The sequence below is a fragment of the Monodelphis domestica genome, chromosome 3, assembly GCF_027887165.1.
Source record: "Monodelphis domestica isolate mMonDom1 chromosome 3, mMonDom1.pri, whole genome shotgun sequence".
NCBI classification, from domain to species: domain Eukaryota; kingdom Metazoa; phylum Chordata; class Mammalia; order Didelphimorphia; family Didelphidae; genus Monodelphis; species Monodelphis domestica.
Window position 1 is genome coordinate 437,137,915 of NC_077229.1, and position 15,604 is coordinate 437,153,518.

Sequence of the window (15,604 nt, forward strand, 5' to 3'; positions counted from 1 at the left end):
GGCTAGAACACAGGATAGCCTGGGTTCAAATTTGGCCTCAGATACTCCCTAGCTGTGTGACCCTGGTCAAGTCACTTAACCCCAATTGCCTAACCCTTACCCCTTTTCTACCTTGGAACTGTTGACTTGGAAAAAACACAGAACTATTAAATAGTCAGAAAAACCACTCTTTAATCAAGGGAAGGGTTCAGTGCAATAGTAGGCCTCTACACAGAGCTGTGTGCCAGATGTCTACAGAGTCTGAGGATTGAACTCTGGTCCCTCTGGACCCTCACCTCTGGGAAAGCCAACTGCACTAGATTGGACAATTCCAAGGAGCCATTAAAGTTGGCAAGGTTAAAAACCTTTCTAGGTGAAACATGGGGGCTGAGGATGAGGAGGACAGTTGATTGATTTTACAATGGTAACAAAAGAAAATGAGTCCCACACAGGAATAACAGTGAGGGGCTGATGCTTTACAACGGACACAAAGGGGAAAGACCCACCCCAGGGCTGGGCCATCTTGGTAAAGGACTTTGGCCTAAGGGGAGAAACCAGTGGGACAAAAGAGACACTTAACATCTGATGGAATTAGCAATTCCCACCCAAACTACTTTAAGGTCTATTGTTAGTCTGAGACCAGTGAAGTGGGACTTTCCCTCCGGGGAGGCACTCTCCTGTGACCAGGTCAAGCCTTTAAGGCTTCAAGGTTTACTAAGTAAACTGGGGATCATCAAATCTTTCTAGGCTCCAAGTTTGGGGTTCCATGTTGACAGAACCAATACTTAGTGCTCATTCGGACCAGAAGGTAGGAGTTTAAAAAATTCTCTGTGGAAGAAATCTGAAACCAGACTGTATAGAGGAAGTCTAGGAGGTAAAAGCAAAGAACTTCGCTTTGTTGGTAGCCAGGGGGGAGGGAGAGAAGGGAGAAATGGAAATGAGAGTAAATACCTGCTAGCTAAAAAATAATCTGGAATGGGAGATCCTCAGGGATAAAGATTTATCCTCTTGTTTTTGTTTTTGACCTGGAGCCCCCTTGCAGGTGGGGTCTGGCAGACTGGGGAATTTTAAATGCTCTTTGAGTTAGGTCCCAAAGCTCCTTTAAAGAGCCCCTGGTTCCTCTTCTTTGTTTGTTTGTTTGTTGCCAGTCTTTGATTTTGCATGTGGAGCCTGGCATGTGGTGACCTGCATGAGGTAATCAATGAATGCTAGTTGACTGCTTGGGACTGAACTGGGGAAGACTTGTGTGCTGTTCTCTTCCAAGTTACCTGGTTTTTATAGGAGAGAAGTAGCCTGGTCTGGGCAGATGATCCCTTGGAGTCCTCATTTAATGGGAGGAGATACCTGTAGGCTGATCCAAGGGAAAAAAAGACAGGGAAATGGCTTCTCCTTTGTGTAAGCAAAATCTGAGCATCTTGGGTTTCCATTTAAAGTAATAAGAAGTATGAAGAACAGAGTCATTTAAAAGAATGTTCCCAAAGCTCTCCTTTATGCTAAATGCTCTGCCAAGCTAGAGATGAGATCTTCGGGCATCCGTTTAAAAAGGAAAAAGACGACTAGTCAGTGAACAAACAGTAAATGATCACCGTGCGCCAGCCATTGGCCAGATGTTGAAGAAACAAAAACAAACGGGAAGCTGCTATACTTTCTAGGGAGAGACATTAGGCACACAAGTAAGGATCTATAAAGTAAATGCAAAGTAATTTGGGAGTGAGTCACTAGCAGCTGGCAAGCATCGGGAAAGGCTGTAGGTAGGAAGGTATGTGAACTGATTTTTGAAGGAAACCTGTGAGTCTAAGAGAGGAAGAGTGAGTACCTTGATTACATAGTTAAGGAGATAAGAGATGAAGAGATGGAAATTGTCAAGTGAAAGAAAGTCAGTCAGTCTATAAGCATTTATTAACTGCCTACTATGTGCCAGACACTGGGCAAAGTTCTAAGGACATAAAGGAGCAAAAAAGACAATACTAGCTCTTTTATTTCTTTAAACCTTCACCTTTCATCTTAGAATCTGTCAACATGGAAATCTAGAGATCCCCAGTTTATTTAGTTTGAGTGTAGAAACCCCAGGTTTTGACCTTGTCACAGGAGAGGTTTTTCCCTGAGGGAAGGTCCCTCTTCACCAGACAATGGACTTCCCAGTAGTTTGGGTGAGAACAGCTAATCCCACCCAATGTTAAGCATCCCTTTTGTCCCAATGGTTTCTCCCACTAAAGTCCATTACCAAGATGGCCCAGCCCTGGGTTTGGTCTTTCCCTTTTGTGTCCATTGTAGGGCGTCAGCCCCTCACTATTATTCCTGTCTAGAACAACTCATTTTCCTTTCTTACCATTGTAAAGTCAATCAACTGTCCCTCTAATCCTAAACCCCCCAGGTCATCTAGAGTGGTATATAGGTTCCCCAAGTTCTTTTGTTCCCCGGAGTCCATCCTGAGTCGGTGGCACTCCCAGGGGCTAGTGACCAGGGCGTCTTGACCCTGTGCAGTCTTGGGAAGCAGCTCTGTTGTCGTATTAGTAGTGCTAACCCCATTTCCCTTGATTAAAGAGTAATTTTTTGACTATTTAATAGTTCTGTGTTTTTTCTAGTTGACAAATCAATACTGTATGTATAAACCAAGGCAGAAGAGCCCATTAGGGCTAGACAATTAGGGATTAAGTGGATTGTCACTTAAGGATCACACAAGTAGGAAGTGTCTCAGTTCAAATTTGAACCCATGTCCTCCCATCTCTAGACCTGGCTTTCCACCCTCTGCGCCACCTAGCTGTCCCTGATCATACCAGTTCTTAATGAGCTCATAATTAAAGAGGGGAGACAAAGAAACCAATATGTACAAATAAGACATATACAGGATGAATAGGAAATAGTGTACAGAGGAAAGGCATTCGAATTCAGAGGGGTTGGGCAAGCCAACCCGTAGAAGGTGGGTTTTAATTCCAGAGAAGCCAGGAGAAAAAGATGTATAGTATATAGTGGTAGTCTCTCGGTGATCGAGAATGACTATTGTCTTTGGGCAGTTTCATCTGCGGTGTACCCTCATGTGGCTTTGGAGTCCAAAGGCTGAGGCGCAAATTTTGTGGCACATGGGGCCTGGGACGCCAGTTGGGATTCAGCCGTGCATTACAATCGACAGCATGCAGCTTTCTAAGGTCAACACTTTCAAGTACCTGGGCAGCACCATCACCAACATCAGGTCCCTAGACCACGAAAAAGATGTAGAAGGAGAGCATTTCAGGCTTGTGGGAGAGGCAGAGAAAATGCCCAGGGCTAAGAAACGGTAGTTTCTTGTTTGAGGATCACACCAGAGGCTACTGTCCCTCCATTACAGAGTGCTTAAGGGGGTGGGGGAAGAGTAGAGCCAGTGAAAGGCTTAGAAGATTGGACTAGTATTATGGAAATTTGGAAGAGAGTAGGGCTTAAAGGAAAAGATAATGAATTCAGTTTTTGACTAGTTGAGTTTTAAATCCAGTTCTAGGTGCTTTGGGAGCCATCTGTTGGCTCCCCACATAGATGTCTAAAAGGAAATTGAGGTCAGAGGTCAGCAGAGAGATTTGGGGCAGGACAGGTAGATTTGAGATGTAATTACAACTCTGGAAGCTTATGAAATCACCAAGTGAAATAATATAGAAAGAGAAGAGAAGAAAGCCCTGTATTGAAATCTATGCCCCATCTATAGTTCTAGAGCATAACCTGGATGAGGATTCAGCATAGACTGAGGAGTGGTCCTACAAGTAGGAGGGAGATCAAGGTAGAGTGATGTCCTACAAATCTAGAGAAGAGAATAGCAAGGTAGAAAGAGTGATCTGTAGTGTTAAAAGCCATAGAGAAGTCAAGAAAAATGGTTTGAGAAAAGGCCAGAGAGGAAAGTAAGTGTGGTACTGATTGTAGATGTCTTTTTAAAGCAGTTTAGTCACAAAGGCAGAAGAGATAAAGAATGATAGTAGGGATAGAAGGATCAAATGAGGGGTTTTTGAGAATAGGGAAGGTATGACCATGTTCCTAGGAAGTAGAAAAAGAATGGAAGTCAGTTTGACTTTATTGTAGAGTATGGTAGAGCTTGTGAAGGGAAATAATGACATGGGCACTGTACCTCCAGAAACCCAGGTGAATTAGTATCAGGGAAACTCCCTTGCATCCTAGAAACACCCCTAGGGTCCTGAGATGTTTATCCTCTTGTGGTTATCCTCTAGATTTAAGATGGACAAAGAGATGAATCTTTATGCCTCTAGGCATACCCCAGTCATTTGACCCACCCCACCCCACCAAATGCCTGAGAGCTTACCACTCTAAGTCAAGTCCACACCATGACATAGCATCTGTTGTAAAGAGTATAAAATCCCCAGAACTGATGTCATCTGGGAAACAGCCTTTCCATCCATGCTGTCCTCCCAGGAACTGCTCCCCATCTTGCTGTCCCACCTTGCTATCCTCCTGGCCATTCTCAACATTACTTTCTAAATTAATAAATTTCTCTTTTTGTTTTTAAGTTACGTTTTGGAGTCTTGCAAAAGGTATCCTTCCTGAACCCCAGGGGTACACATCTGAACCCCATAACATGAAGGAGCCAGGTTGTGAATGGCTTTAAATGCCTAACAGATGAGTTTGGATATGATACTATGGGTAATGGAGCAGGGAAGAGACATAACTGTGCTCTGATTTATCCATTTTATACCTGTGGGGAAGATAAATTGGAGGAGAGAGATTTGAAGCAGGGAGACCATTTAGGAGACTTGCAAGATGAACTGGTCATAGCTAGAGTGGATTTAGGAGATATCTGCACAGGGAGGGTGACAAAATTTGATAGCTGGTTGGATTTATGAGGTGAAGGAGAATAATTAAAGGAGGAGAACAGAAATTACAAATCTGGGTGACTGGAAGAATGGAGATGCCTTTGACAGGCATGGAGAAGTTCAGAAAAAGGCTGGATTTGGACATGTTTGGTTTCAGATACTTATTCGATAGGAAGTTGGTGGTGCTGGACAGGTGCTCAGAAAGGAGTTAAAGACTACATGTACAAACAGGAGTGTTGTTTGTGTGGGCAACATCAGAGGAGGAGAAATTATGAAATTGTGGTCCTTTAACCTTCCTCTGTTCTTCCCCCAACAACAACAACAAAAAAGGTTAATTTTGCCTGTTCTTAACTGATCAGAATTTTTCAGAGTGTCTATAAGAAAGCTATTCCCTCTCTGAGTTAGCTGACTTTAAATCTGAAAATTTCCATTACAATCACTGGGGATTTTAGGAACATGCCTTGAGCTGTAAATGACAGACAGAGTGTTTCCTAAGTATGGGGATGCCAAACCTTTCTCCATAGTCTAACCTGGCTTCAAGGTCTGTGCTGAAGACTAAGAATGTGAGTATTCTTGTCCCTGGAGAGCTTGGGCTAGAAAGGAATATAAATCAAAGTGAGTGTTTTTCATTCCAGGTCCATTAAAATGATTTTTGAGATTCTTAACTGTTATCTGCAGGAGACTTTATTTATCTGGGGTTTGTTATTGTCAGATTTTCACCTCTCCCTTTGGAATATTCTAGAAGTGATTCCCTCCCGGGGGCTTTTTATTGGGGCCACTTTACTTCTATTCTTATAGTAAATTTCTGCATGCTTGTTCTTAACCCTGTGAAGTAGCCACCCAGAGGAGAATGCCTTTAGGACAAAAACACCATGTGGGCAGGACCTGGAGCAGTGGAAAGGTAAATTCCTTGAGGGTGTGGACTGAGTGTAGCTTGTTATGTCCAGTCCCTGGCATTTAAAAATGCTTTGTAAATATTTGTTGAATGAATGAAATATTGACCTGTAAGTGAAGTAAGACCTGCTAATCCTCAAATCAAAAATACCAAGTGGGAGAGCTAGCCCTCATTGATCTTGTCCTATTCTGATAGTTTGGCATATGTGTGTGTGCATATTATATATGGCATTTTTTATATACACACGTATGTATGTTTTAGACAGATGTGCAACAAATTTCTCTTTCAGGAAAGATAGACCATAATAAAAATGCGCCTAAGCATATTAAACAGTTGTAAATCTGGGCCTTAAAATGTTCAGTTCCTTTAATGTATATAAAAACAGCAGTGCCTAGTGAATTAGAGATATGCCATAATCATTTTGACATGGGCACTGTACTTCCAGAACCCGGGGAAACTATTATCAGGGAAACTCCCTTGCCCTTGCATCCTTCTGAGATCATCAGGGTCCTGAGATATTTACCCTCTTTTGTCCTCTAGATTTAAGATGGACAAAGAGATGAATCTTGATGCCTCCAGGCAGACCCCAGTCAGATGACCACCCCACCCCACCAAATGCCTGAGGTACTAACACTCTACAAGTCACATCCACCCCAGGACATAGCATCTGTTGTAAAGAGTATAAAATCCCCAGAGCTGATGTCCTCTGGGGGACAGCCTTTCCATCCATGCTGTCCTCCCAGGAACTGCTCCCCATCTTGCTATCTCACCTTGCTATCTTCCTGGCCACTCTCAACATTACTTTTTGTTATGGGCATGGAAGAAGATTTAGTGAGATGAAGAAGCATGTAAAAGGAGTCAGGAGAGATGCGAATGGGGGATGGAGGGGCAAAAAAAGTGGGAAGAGAGAAAGATAAAAGGGATGAGAGCATGGAGAGGATTAGGGGAGATGGGAGATGAGTAGAATGAGGAGGCATGATGGAGGAGGAAGGAAAATGAAAGAAATGAGGAAGTGAGATGAAGAGAGAAAGAAGAGGAGGAGAGTGAAAGTGGAATGAGAGGAGATGAAGGGGAGGAAGAAGGAAGATAATGAAGAGGGGAAAGAGAACTGATAGGGAGGGATGAGGAAAGGAAAAGGGACAAGGGAGAAAAAGGGGATGAAGAGGGGGATGAATCAGTCAAGAAACATTAAGTATCCACTATGTGTCAGACACTGTACTAAGTAGGGAGGGGGGGGGGGTTTGGGGGGGTAGCCCTACCCTTAAGGAACTCACAGTGTAATGGAACAGACAATGAATACTCAAATATGTACAAACATGCTATATACAAGATAACAGGAATTAATTAACAGAGAAGGCCCTTAGAATTAAGAGGAGTTGGAACTTTCCTTCCCTTTCCTTCCTTCTCTTTGAGTTTCTCTTAAGTTCTCCCCTTTTATCCATTTATTTCCCTTGTCTTTTTGGCCTGGGTCTCCCGAGTCATATGGCAGCCAACATGTACATTTGAGTCATCATAAAATTCATACAGAAAGCAACTGAGGAATTGGATTTTGTCCTGTTTTCCTGCTGTGCTTACTACTGGGTGACCTGTTTACTAAAATTAAAAAGTCTATGGGATTCCCTTCCAGACATCCCCAAGAGTGACTTTGGACTATAGATTATCAGACCTGAAAAGGCTCTTAAAGATCATTTTCTCCAACCTCCCAATTTTACAGAGGAGAAAATGGAAACAATACCTAGAGCCACACACTTCTTAAATTGCCAAGCCAGAACTGAAGGCCCCCATTCCAAGGCTGTTTTACACAACTCAATAACATGTTTGAAAAAGAAAATCCATAGGTCAAAGATGTATAAAATCTTGAATGTAGGAAGAAGTAATTTCCCTTTGATGGTAAAGTCCATGAAAGGGGGCCGCTGAGTGGCTCAGTAGATTTAGAGTCCGGCCCAGAGACAGGAGGTCTTGGGTTCAAATTTGACCTCAGACACTTTCTAGCTGTGTGAACCTGGGTAAATCACTTAACCCCCATTGCCTTAGAACCAATACCCAGTACTGATTCTAAGATGAAAGGTAAGGGCTTAAATATAAATAAATAAATAAAGTCCATGAAAAGATTGGCTACTTTGGGCAGGTATCCTGGGACTTTTAGGGAAAGGAAAAAGATTCTAAGCTTTGTGGTAACTGAGGAAAAGAAGCACATTTAGATTCATAGGCTCCTGAAATACAACAGCAGAGGGGTTTTGTTGTTAATAGCTTGAGTCAAATACAAATTTAGCAATGTAGAAGGCAATCGATGAGTTTCTAGGTAAACCTCATTTTTCAAATCAAGAATTACTGCTTATGTTTCTATTATTTGGTGACTCTAAGGGCCTTGTGGGAACTATGCTCTCTATTGGAAGAAAGACAAGCATATACTTTTGCTGATGGAATTCTCCTTTGTCTCTTGTTTGCTTTCTTAGCTGCTCTTATCCTTCTTGAAGACGACCAAGAATCACCCTATGATGAGTAAGCAATATGGTGGCTATCTAAAACTTGAGTCTCGGTTACAAGAACACGAAGAGAAAAGTGATCTTAATGCAATGGGCGGGAAATCTTCCTGTTTTTATTTTCAATCTTTGGCTGGCTAGGAAAATATCCATGTATTCTTTCTTTAAAAATGTTTTTTTTCTTGATATCTTTTGTGTTGAAATCACATTTATATTTAGTGATATCCCTTCTTCCTTCATTACCCAGAGAGTCATTCTTATAACAAAAAAGGGGGGGGGGGAAATCCAATTTATCCAAAAAAGCAACTGAATTTGACAGAATTTATTAATGGTCTTGCTGAAATTTGTCCTCCTAAGCTCTCATGTGGTAGCATCTTGCCTTCCAAAGTACCAGTCCCAGCTTTCCTGTTCAGGAAATATAACTGCCAGGGAAGGAGGCCCTTTAGGCCAACCCTTCAGAACATTCTGAGGCCCCAGAGAAGGCAGTCTGGTAATATTCTTCAGGGCCTGTCCCACTTCTGTAGCCACCACCTGCTGCTCTCTCCCCTTTGTAAAGATTAAAATTTAGGGGAGACGGGGAGACTGAGGCAGGTAGAAATTAATTTCTCTCTGCAAGGAGTATTATATTGTTTAAAGGTTTATTGAAGATTAAGGATTAAAGAAAATATAGGATAAGAGACACGTGTCCAGGCCATAGAGTGGCCTAGACACAACCTCACCTACATTATGAAAAAAAGCCACGCCTGCCCCAAAACGGAAGTCCTAGCTCTCAAGAGAGCCTTTGAATCAGCTTAAATACCTTCTCGATCTCGGCCCAGGTGAGATTACAAGGCATTCTGGGGAAGTGGAGCAAAGGCTCATGGGGATTGTAGTCCTGTATTCGAGTCTATTTTTTACACCTTTTCCATTAGAGGAGAGACTGGGAAGCTGCTGAGGGTCTTGGCCTGACTGCAGTTTGTCTGGATTTGCTGTTTTCTTTGTCCTCTTTCTGGCCCTCCAAGAGAACCCTGTGTGAAGTCTGAGCTTCAGCCCTTCAAGGAAGATCCATCCCTCTCTCATTGCCTACTCTCATCCCAGCACATTGGCAGGGACTACAAATATGTCATGTCCTGGGTTAGAAGGGATTTATTTTCTTTATTTTTTGTGGAGTGAGGTAGGAAAGCAAGGCACAGACTCACTGGGTCCCGAGACCCTAAGCTTGGCGAGAGTTTGTTTAGAATGCTTGTAACAGTTAAATTTTAGGGGAGATGGGGAGACTGAGGCAGGTAGAAATTAGTTTCTCTTTGCAAAGAGTATTATATTTTTTAGAGGTTTATTAAAGGTTAAAGATTAAAGAATATACAAGTAAGAAGCATGTGCCTAGGCCAGAGGCCTAGAAAAAATAACCTCACATCACGCAAGAGACCGCCTGCTCCAAAAGGGAAGTCCAAAAAGAGCCCAGAGAGCCCATCAAAAGCCTTTGAATCAGCTTAAATACCTTCTCGATCTCAGCCCAGGTGAGATTACAAGGCATTCTGGGGAAGTGGAGCAAAGGCTTGTGGGGATTGTAGTCCTGTATTCGAGTCTATTTTTTACATGCTGCAAGATTCTGGCCAGAGTGGAGGGCTTGCTAAGAGAGCCTCAAGATGAGGAACTTGAAAATCTCAGGCAGCTGCAGCACCAGTTGGGTAGTGACTATGTTAAGATTAAAATCGCCAAACTGTGGCTGTAAAAATTAGTTTTCACTCTGCTAGAAGTATTATATTTTATGAGGTTTATTAAAGATTAAGAATTTAAGAAAATACAAGTAAGAAAGCACGTGCCTAGGTGGGCTGAGAGGCCCATTCCATTTCACTTACATCATGGGAAACGTGTCTGCTTGGAAGAGGAAGTAGGAAAGCGAGCTCAGTAGGCGGAGAGCTCCTTTAAATAATAATTTGTTCTTGGCCCAGGTGAGAATTCAGATGAGGTTACAAAGCACCCTGGGAAGTGGCCAAGGACTTCTGGGGATTGAAGTCCAGGGTTCAAATCTCCATTTTTACAACTAACAAGTCCCAAGACTACTCAAGGCACAGGGGGTCTGAGGTCACTAAATGCTACCCTGAGATGTCATAGAGACCAGTGAAAATTCAGCTGTTTGAACCATATAGAGGAAGCCTAACCCTAGAATGTAAAGGTCAACACAGGAACTCAGTCAACCAAGAATGAGCCCAGGATGGGCAGATGTCTCCACCCACACCAAAACAGAGCCAGAGATTGAGTGTGACTGGCACAAAGCCCAGATTCAGAATCTAAAGAGAAAGAGATGACTAAGTCAAAGAAAATGCCAACCATAATTAAATATTGTAAATCTAGAGATTTGTCAAAAAGAAGATGCAAGTAATCTATAATAACTGCAAGCATTAATTCTTATGGAAAATTGCATTTTCCATAAGAATTAAATAAGTACCTAAAGAAATGAGAGGAAATTTTTTTTAACTTTGAACAAAAAAATAGAAAGGAGAATATGTAATTTGGAAGAGAAAGTAGTTAACTTTGCCTAAGAAAATGATTCTGAAAACCAGAATAGACTAAGCAGAAACCAATGACTATGTGAAAGAGCAACAAAACAAAATTTTAAAAAAGATTAAAAAAGAAGAAAATGTATGAGATTTAATCTAAAAAAGCAATTGGCCTGGAAAATATATCAAGGAGAATTGAAATAATTTTGTGATCTTTGATCTCCTTGAAAATCAGGATAAAAAAAATCATGAAAACTGTATTTCAAGAAATCACAAATTGTAAACTTCTCAACCCTATTAGATTCAGAGTTAAAAGTGAAAATAAAACAGTATACCAATCACTTCCTGAAAGCAGCTCCTAGAAATTAAGTCCCAGGAATGTCATAGCCAAAATCCAGGGCTCCTATGACAAAGAAAAAAACACTACAAGAATTCTGGAAGAAGCAGTTAAAATACAGAGGATTCAAAGCTAAGATTTCACAAGGCCTGGTAACTTCTACTAAAAATTAGAGGAGATGAAATAATAAAATATTTCAAAAGACAAAAGGGTAGATTTATAATTAAGAATAGTTTATCTCAAGTATCATTGTATAAGGGAGGAAAAAAGAGATCTTTACATATATATTATGTATGATATATACTGCATATCATATAATAATAATTAATATAATAAATATATATTTATAGTGGATTTTCAACTCTTCTTGATGACTGTTGATGAATATAAACACTGATCTACAAAGACAAATCAAGAGAAAATTTGAAAGGTAAATTTATTTGATCAATTGGAAGTAATTATATGATGATGAAAGCCTAACATTCATATAGTAGGAGATGTGTCCCTTCAAGAATTGATATTAAAATACAAAATATTGACTCCAAGACAGAAGGTAAGAGTTTAAAAAAAAAAAGAATTGATATTAAGAAATAAGGTAAAGGTTGAAAAAAGAAGAAAAAAGTAATAGGTAAATTTTGTTATACACAGGAATCCTTTATTGAACATGTGAAATTTAATGGGAATTTTGTGGCAGTTTTGTGGAATCCATAGACAATATGCAGAGAAGGCCAGCAGATAACACAAAATAAATTTAGAAACTCAGAAATGCATAAAATATGTTCATAATATCATAGAATATAAATACATTTTATCTTTTAATACCTTAGATATACACAATTTGATTTTTTTGTCCAGACATTTGATTTGACCAATTACAAGTAATAATAATTTTACACCTAAGTTTTCTGAAGATCTATGATCCAAATTGTCTCCCTCCCTCTCCTCCCCCTTCCTGGAAATGATAAGGGATTTCATTTGGGTAATACATGTATTATAATGCAAAAAAAAAAAATTCCATATTGGTAATTTTTGTAAGAGAATAATCAATCATATAAAAACAAAATCCCAAAATAAACACCCAAATAAAGTGAGAAATAGTATGCTTTGATCTGTATACTGACTCCAATAGTTCTTTTTTTCTGGATTCTTTGTCATAAGTCTTCAGAATTGTATTGAATCATATTGCTGAGAGTAACTAAGTGTTTCACAATTGACTATCCCTTGATATTGCTATTACTATGTACAATATTCTGGTTCTTCTTATTTCACTCTGCATCAGTTCATGTAGGTCTTTCCACCTCTTTCTGAAATCATCTTGTTCATTATTTCTTACAACACAATAGAATTCCATCACCAACATATACCACAAGTTGTTCAGCCATTTCCTAGTTGATGGGCATCCTCTTAAATTCCAATTCTTTGCCATCACAAAAAGGGTTGCTATAAATATTTTTGTACAAGTAGGTCTTTCCCCCTTTTTTATTATCTCTAAGATATAGACCCATTAGTGGTATTACAGGAGCAAAAGGATTGTACAGTTTTATTCCAAATTGCCCTCCAGAATGACTGGATCAGTTCATAACTCCACCAACAAGGCATCAGTGTCCCAATTTTGCCACATCCTCTTCAACATTTATTACTTCCTTAAGCTGTCATATTAGTTAATCTGATAGGAGTGAGGTGGTACCTCAGAGTTGTTTTAATTTGCATTTCTCTACACAAGAATGATTTAGAACATTTTTGCCTATTATTATTGATAGCTTTGATTTGTTTATCTGAAAACTGTTTGTTCATATCCTTTAACCATTTGTCAATGGGGGAATGACTTGTACTCATAAATTTGACTTAGTTCTCTATATATTTGAGAAGTGAGACCTTTATCAGAAAAATTTGTTATAAACCACCACAACCCCCAGTTTATTGTTTCCCTTCTAACCTTGGTTACATTGATTTTGTTTGTACAAAACCTTTTTAATTTAAAATAGTCAAAATTGTTCTTGTAATGTTCTCTCTTATTTGGTCATAAATTCTTCTCTTTTCCATAGTTCTGAGAGGTAAACTAGTTTATGTTCCCCTAATTTATTTATGATAGCACCCTCTATGTCTAAATCATAATAACTATTTTGACCTTGTAGCAGGGTTGGTGAACCTTTTCCCAGTTCGAGTGCCCAAAGGGCAAATTCGAGATGTCTGTGAGCCCCCAATTACTGGATTACTGGAGAGAACTGAGGGAGGAAGTGCTTGCTTTTGGAGGCTGGATGGAGGGGTGGGGCATGCAAAAAAAAATGTCCTCAGGTGTTGGGAAGAGGGGGAACTGAGCAGCTAATGGAGTGCCAGTTTTGCATGCATGCCATGACTTCACCATTGAAGATATAGGAAATAAGATACTGGTCTATATCTAGTTTCTGCCATTCTGTTTTCCAATTTTCCCAGCAGTTTTTGTCAAATAGTGAATTCTTATCCCAAAAGCTAGGATCTTTATATTTATCAAATGCAAGATTGCTAAAGTCTTATTCTTAATCTATTCCACTTATGCACCATTTTATTTCTTAGTCAGTGCCCGATTTTTAGATGACTACTTTTTATAGTACAGTCTGAGATCTGGTATTGCTAGGTATCATCCTTCACATTTTTTTTCATTAATATCTTTGATATTCTTGTTTTGTTCTTCCAGATGAATTTTGTTATTATTTTTTCTACTTTTATAAAATAATTTTTGGCAGTTTGATTGATATGGCACTGAATAAGTAAATTAATGTAGGTAGAATTGTTATTTTTATTATGTTAGGTTGACCTACTCATGAGCAATTAGTGTTTTTCCAATTGTTTAGATCTATTTTTTTGTTTGAAAAATGTTTTGTAATTGTTTTCATATAATTCCCATGTTTACCCTAACATGTAGATTCCAAAGTTTTTTATATTGTCTGGAATTATTTTAAATGGAATTTCTCTATCTCTTGCTGCTGAACTTCTTTAGTAATATATAGAAATGCTGATCATTTATGTGGATTTATTTGGTATCCTACAACTTTGCTAAAGTTATCATTTCAACTAATTTTTTAGGTTTCTCTCTAGAATTCTTTTAGTATACCATCATATTTTCTGCAAGGAGTGATAGTTTAGTTTGCTCATTGATTACCTCCTACAATTTCTTTTCCTTCTCTTATTGCTAAAGCTGGCATTTCTAGTACAATATTAAATAATAGGGGGCAGCTAGGTGGCTCAGTGGCAAGACAGCCAAGTCTAGAGATGGGAGATGCTTAGGTTCAAATCCGGCCTAAGACAATTCCTAGTTGTGTGATACTGGCAGGGCATGTCTCTTAACCCCCAGTGTCTATCCTTACCATTTCTTTTTCTGAGATGAGGTTAATGAAGTAGTGGATCTCCACTTATCTGGGCAACTTGTGTTTTTGTAAATATGCATCTATTTCACTGAGGTTATAACTTTTTGTCATATAATTGGGCAAAATAGCTCCTATTATTATTTTAATTTCCTTTTCATTGATGGTGAATTCACCCTTTCATTTTTGAAACTGGTAATTTGATTTTCTTCTTTCCTTTTATAAATCAAGTTAACCGCTGTGCTGCTGCTGCTGCTGCTGCTGTTGCCCACTGCTGTTTCTGCTTCCTTTTGCTTTCTTGTGCCCTCTTTTTTCTCCCTCCATTATCAGTGCCTCTTTCCAGCCCTCCTCACTTCTGGCCACTGGGTCTGGGGTCCGATCCTGTCTGGAAAATGATGAATTTTCATTGGCAGATGCTCTACCAGAACATTCGCCTGCCAAAAATTCCACTGTGAGCAGTACAAAACCTGGTCAGCCACCAGAGGGCTGGCCAGGTTCCAATCCTTGGAATAACCCAAGTGCTCCACCTTCTGTGCCATCTGGACTTCCACCAAGTGCATCACCCTCTAGTGTGCCTTTTGGACCTGCACCCACAGGAATATATCCCCCAGTGCCTGCTGGACCACCCCCTGGACCTCCAGCACCCTTTCCTCCCTCTGGACTATCTTGTTCTCCACTTGGTGGTTCTTATCCAATTCCATCCGTGCCAGGTCCTGGCCCTACAGGGCCATATCCTACACCAAACATGCCTTTTCCAGACCTTCCAAGACCTTATGGCACACCCACAGATCCAGCTACAGCTGGTCCCCTAGGGCCATGGGGATCCATGTCTTCTGGACCGTGGACTCTAGGAATGGGAGGGCAGTATCCTACACCTAATGTGCCATATCCATCTGCAGGGCCATATCCTACTCCTCCCCAAGCACCACCAACAGCACCACCTTACTTCCAAGTGAGTAAGCTCACTTACTTCCACCAGAATGATATCTAGATTTCTTGATGATGTTCTAGACCCAAATAAAATTTACCTTGTTTAAAAATATGTTTGCCAAGGTTGAAAGATTCACCATGTCTGTAAAAATTTGTGGCAAATATCCATCAGTTCATAGGTTCTTTAAATGTCATACAACAACTTATGTTGTTCCTTTATGTAAAATATGATAGTGGGTTTGTTTGTTATTGTCATTAAATGGGCTATTATAACTCTGGAGATTTTGATACGCTGTACTACTGTTCTTTAGGAAAAAAAAAACTGTTACTTTGTGAAATTCCTTTGCTCTTACTCACAGTGGATCATGGCCA

The 15,604-nt window shown here is 39.9% G+C and overlaps 1 protein-coding gene across 1 annotated transcript; it reads left to right on the plus strand.

Annotated features, from left to right (window-relative positions):
• Positions 1–14,591: 14,591 nt before the first annotated feature.
• LOC100021804 (MAPK-interacting and spindle-stabilizing protein-like) lies at positions 14,592–15,293 on the plus strand (the record flags this gene model as incomplete). Its single annotated transcript, XM_007487572.2, has 1 exon — positions 14,592–15,293. A coding segment is annotated over one exon (702 nt), but the record flags the coding sequence as incomplete, so codon positions are not given.
• Between the last annotated feature and the right edge of the window lie 311 nt (positions 15,294–15,604).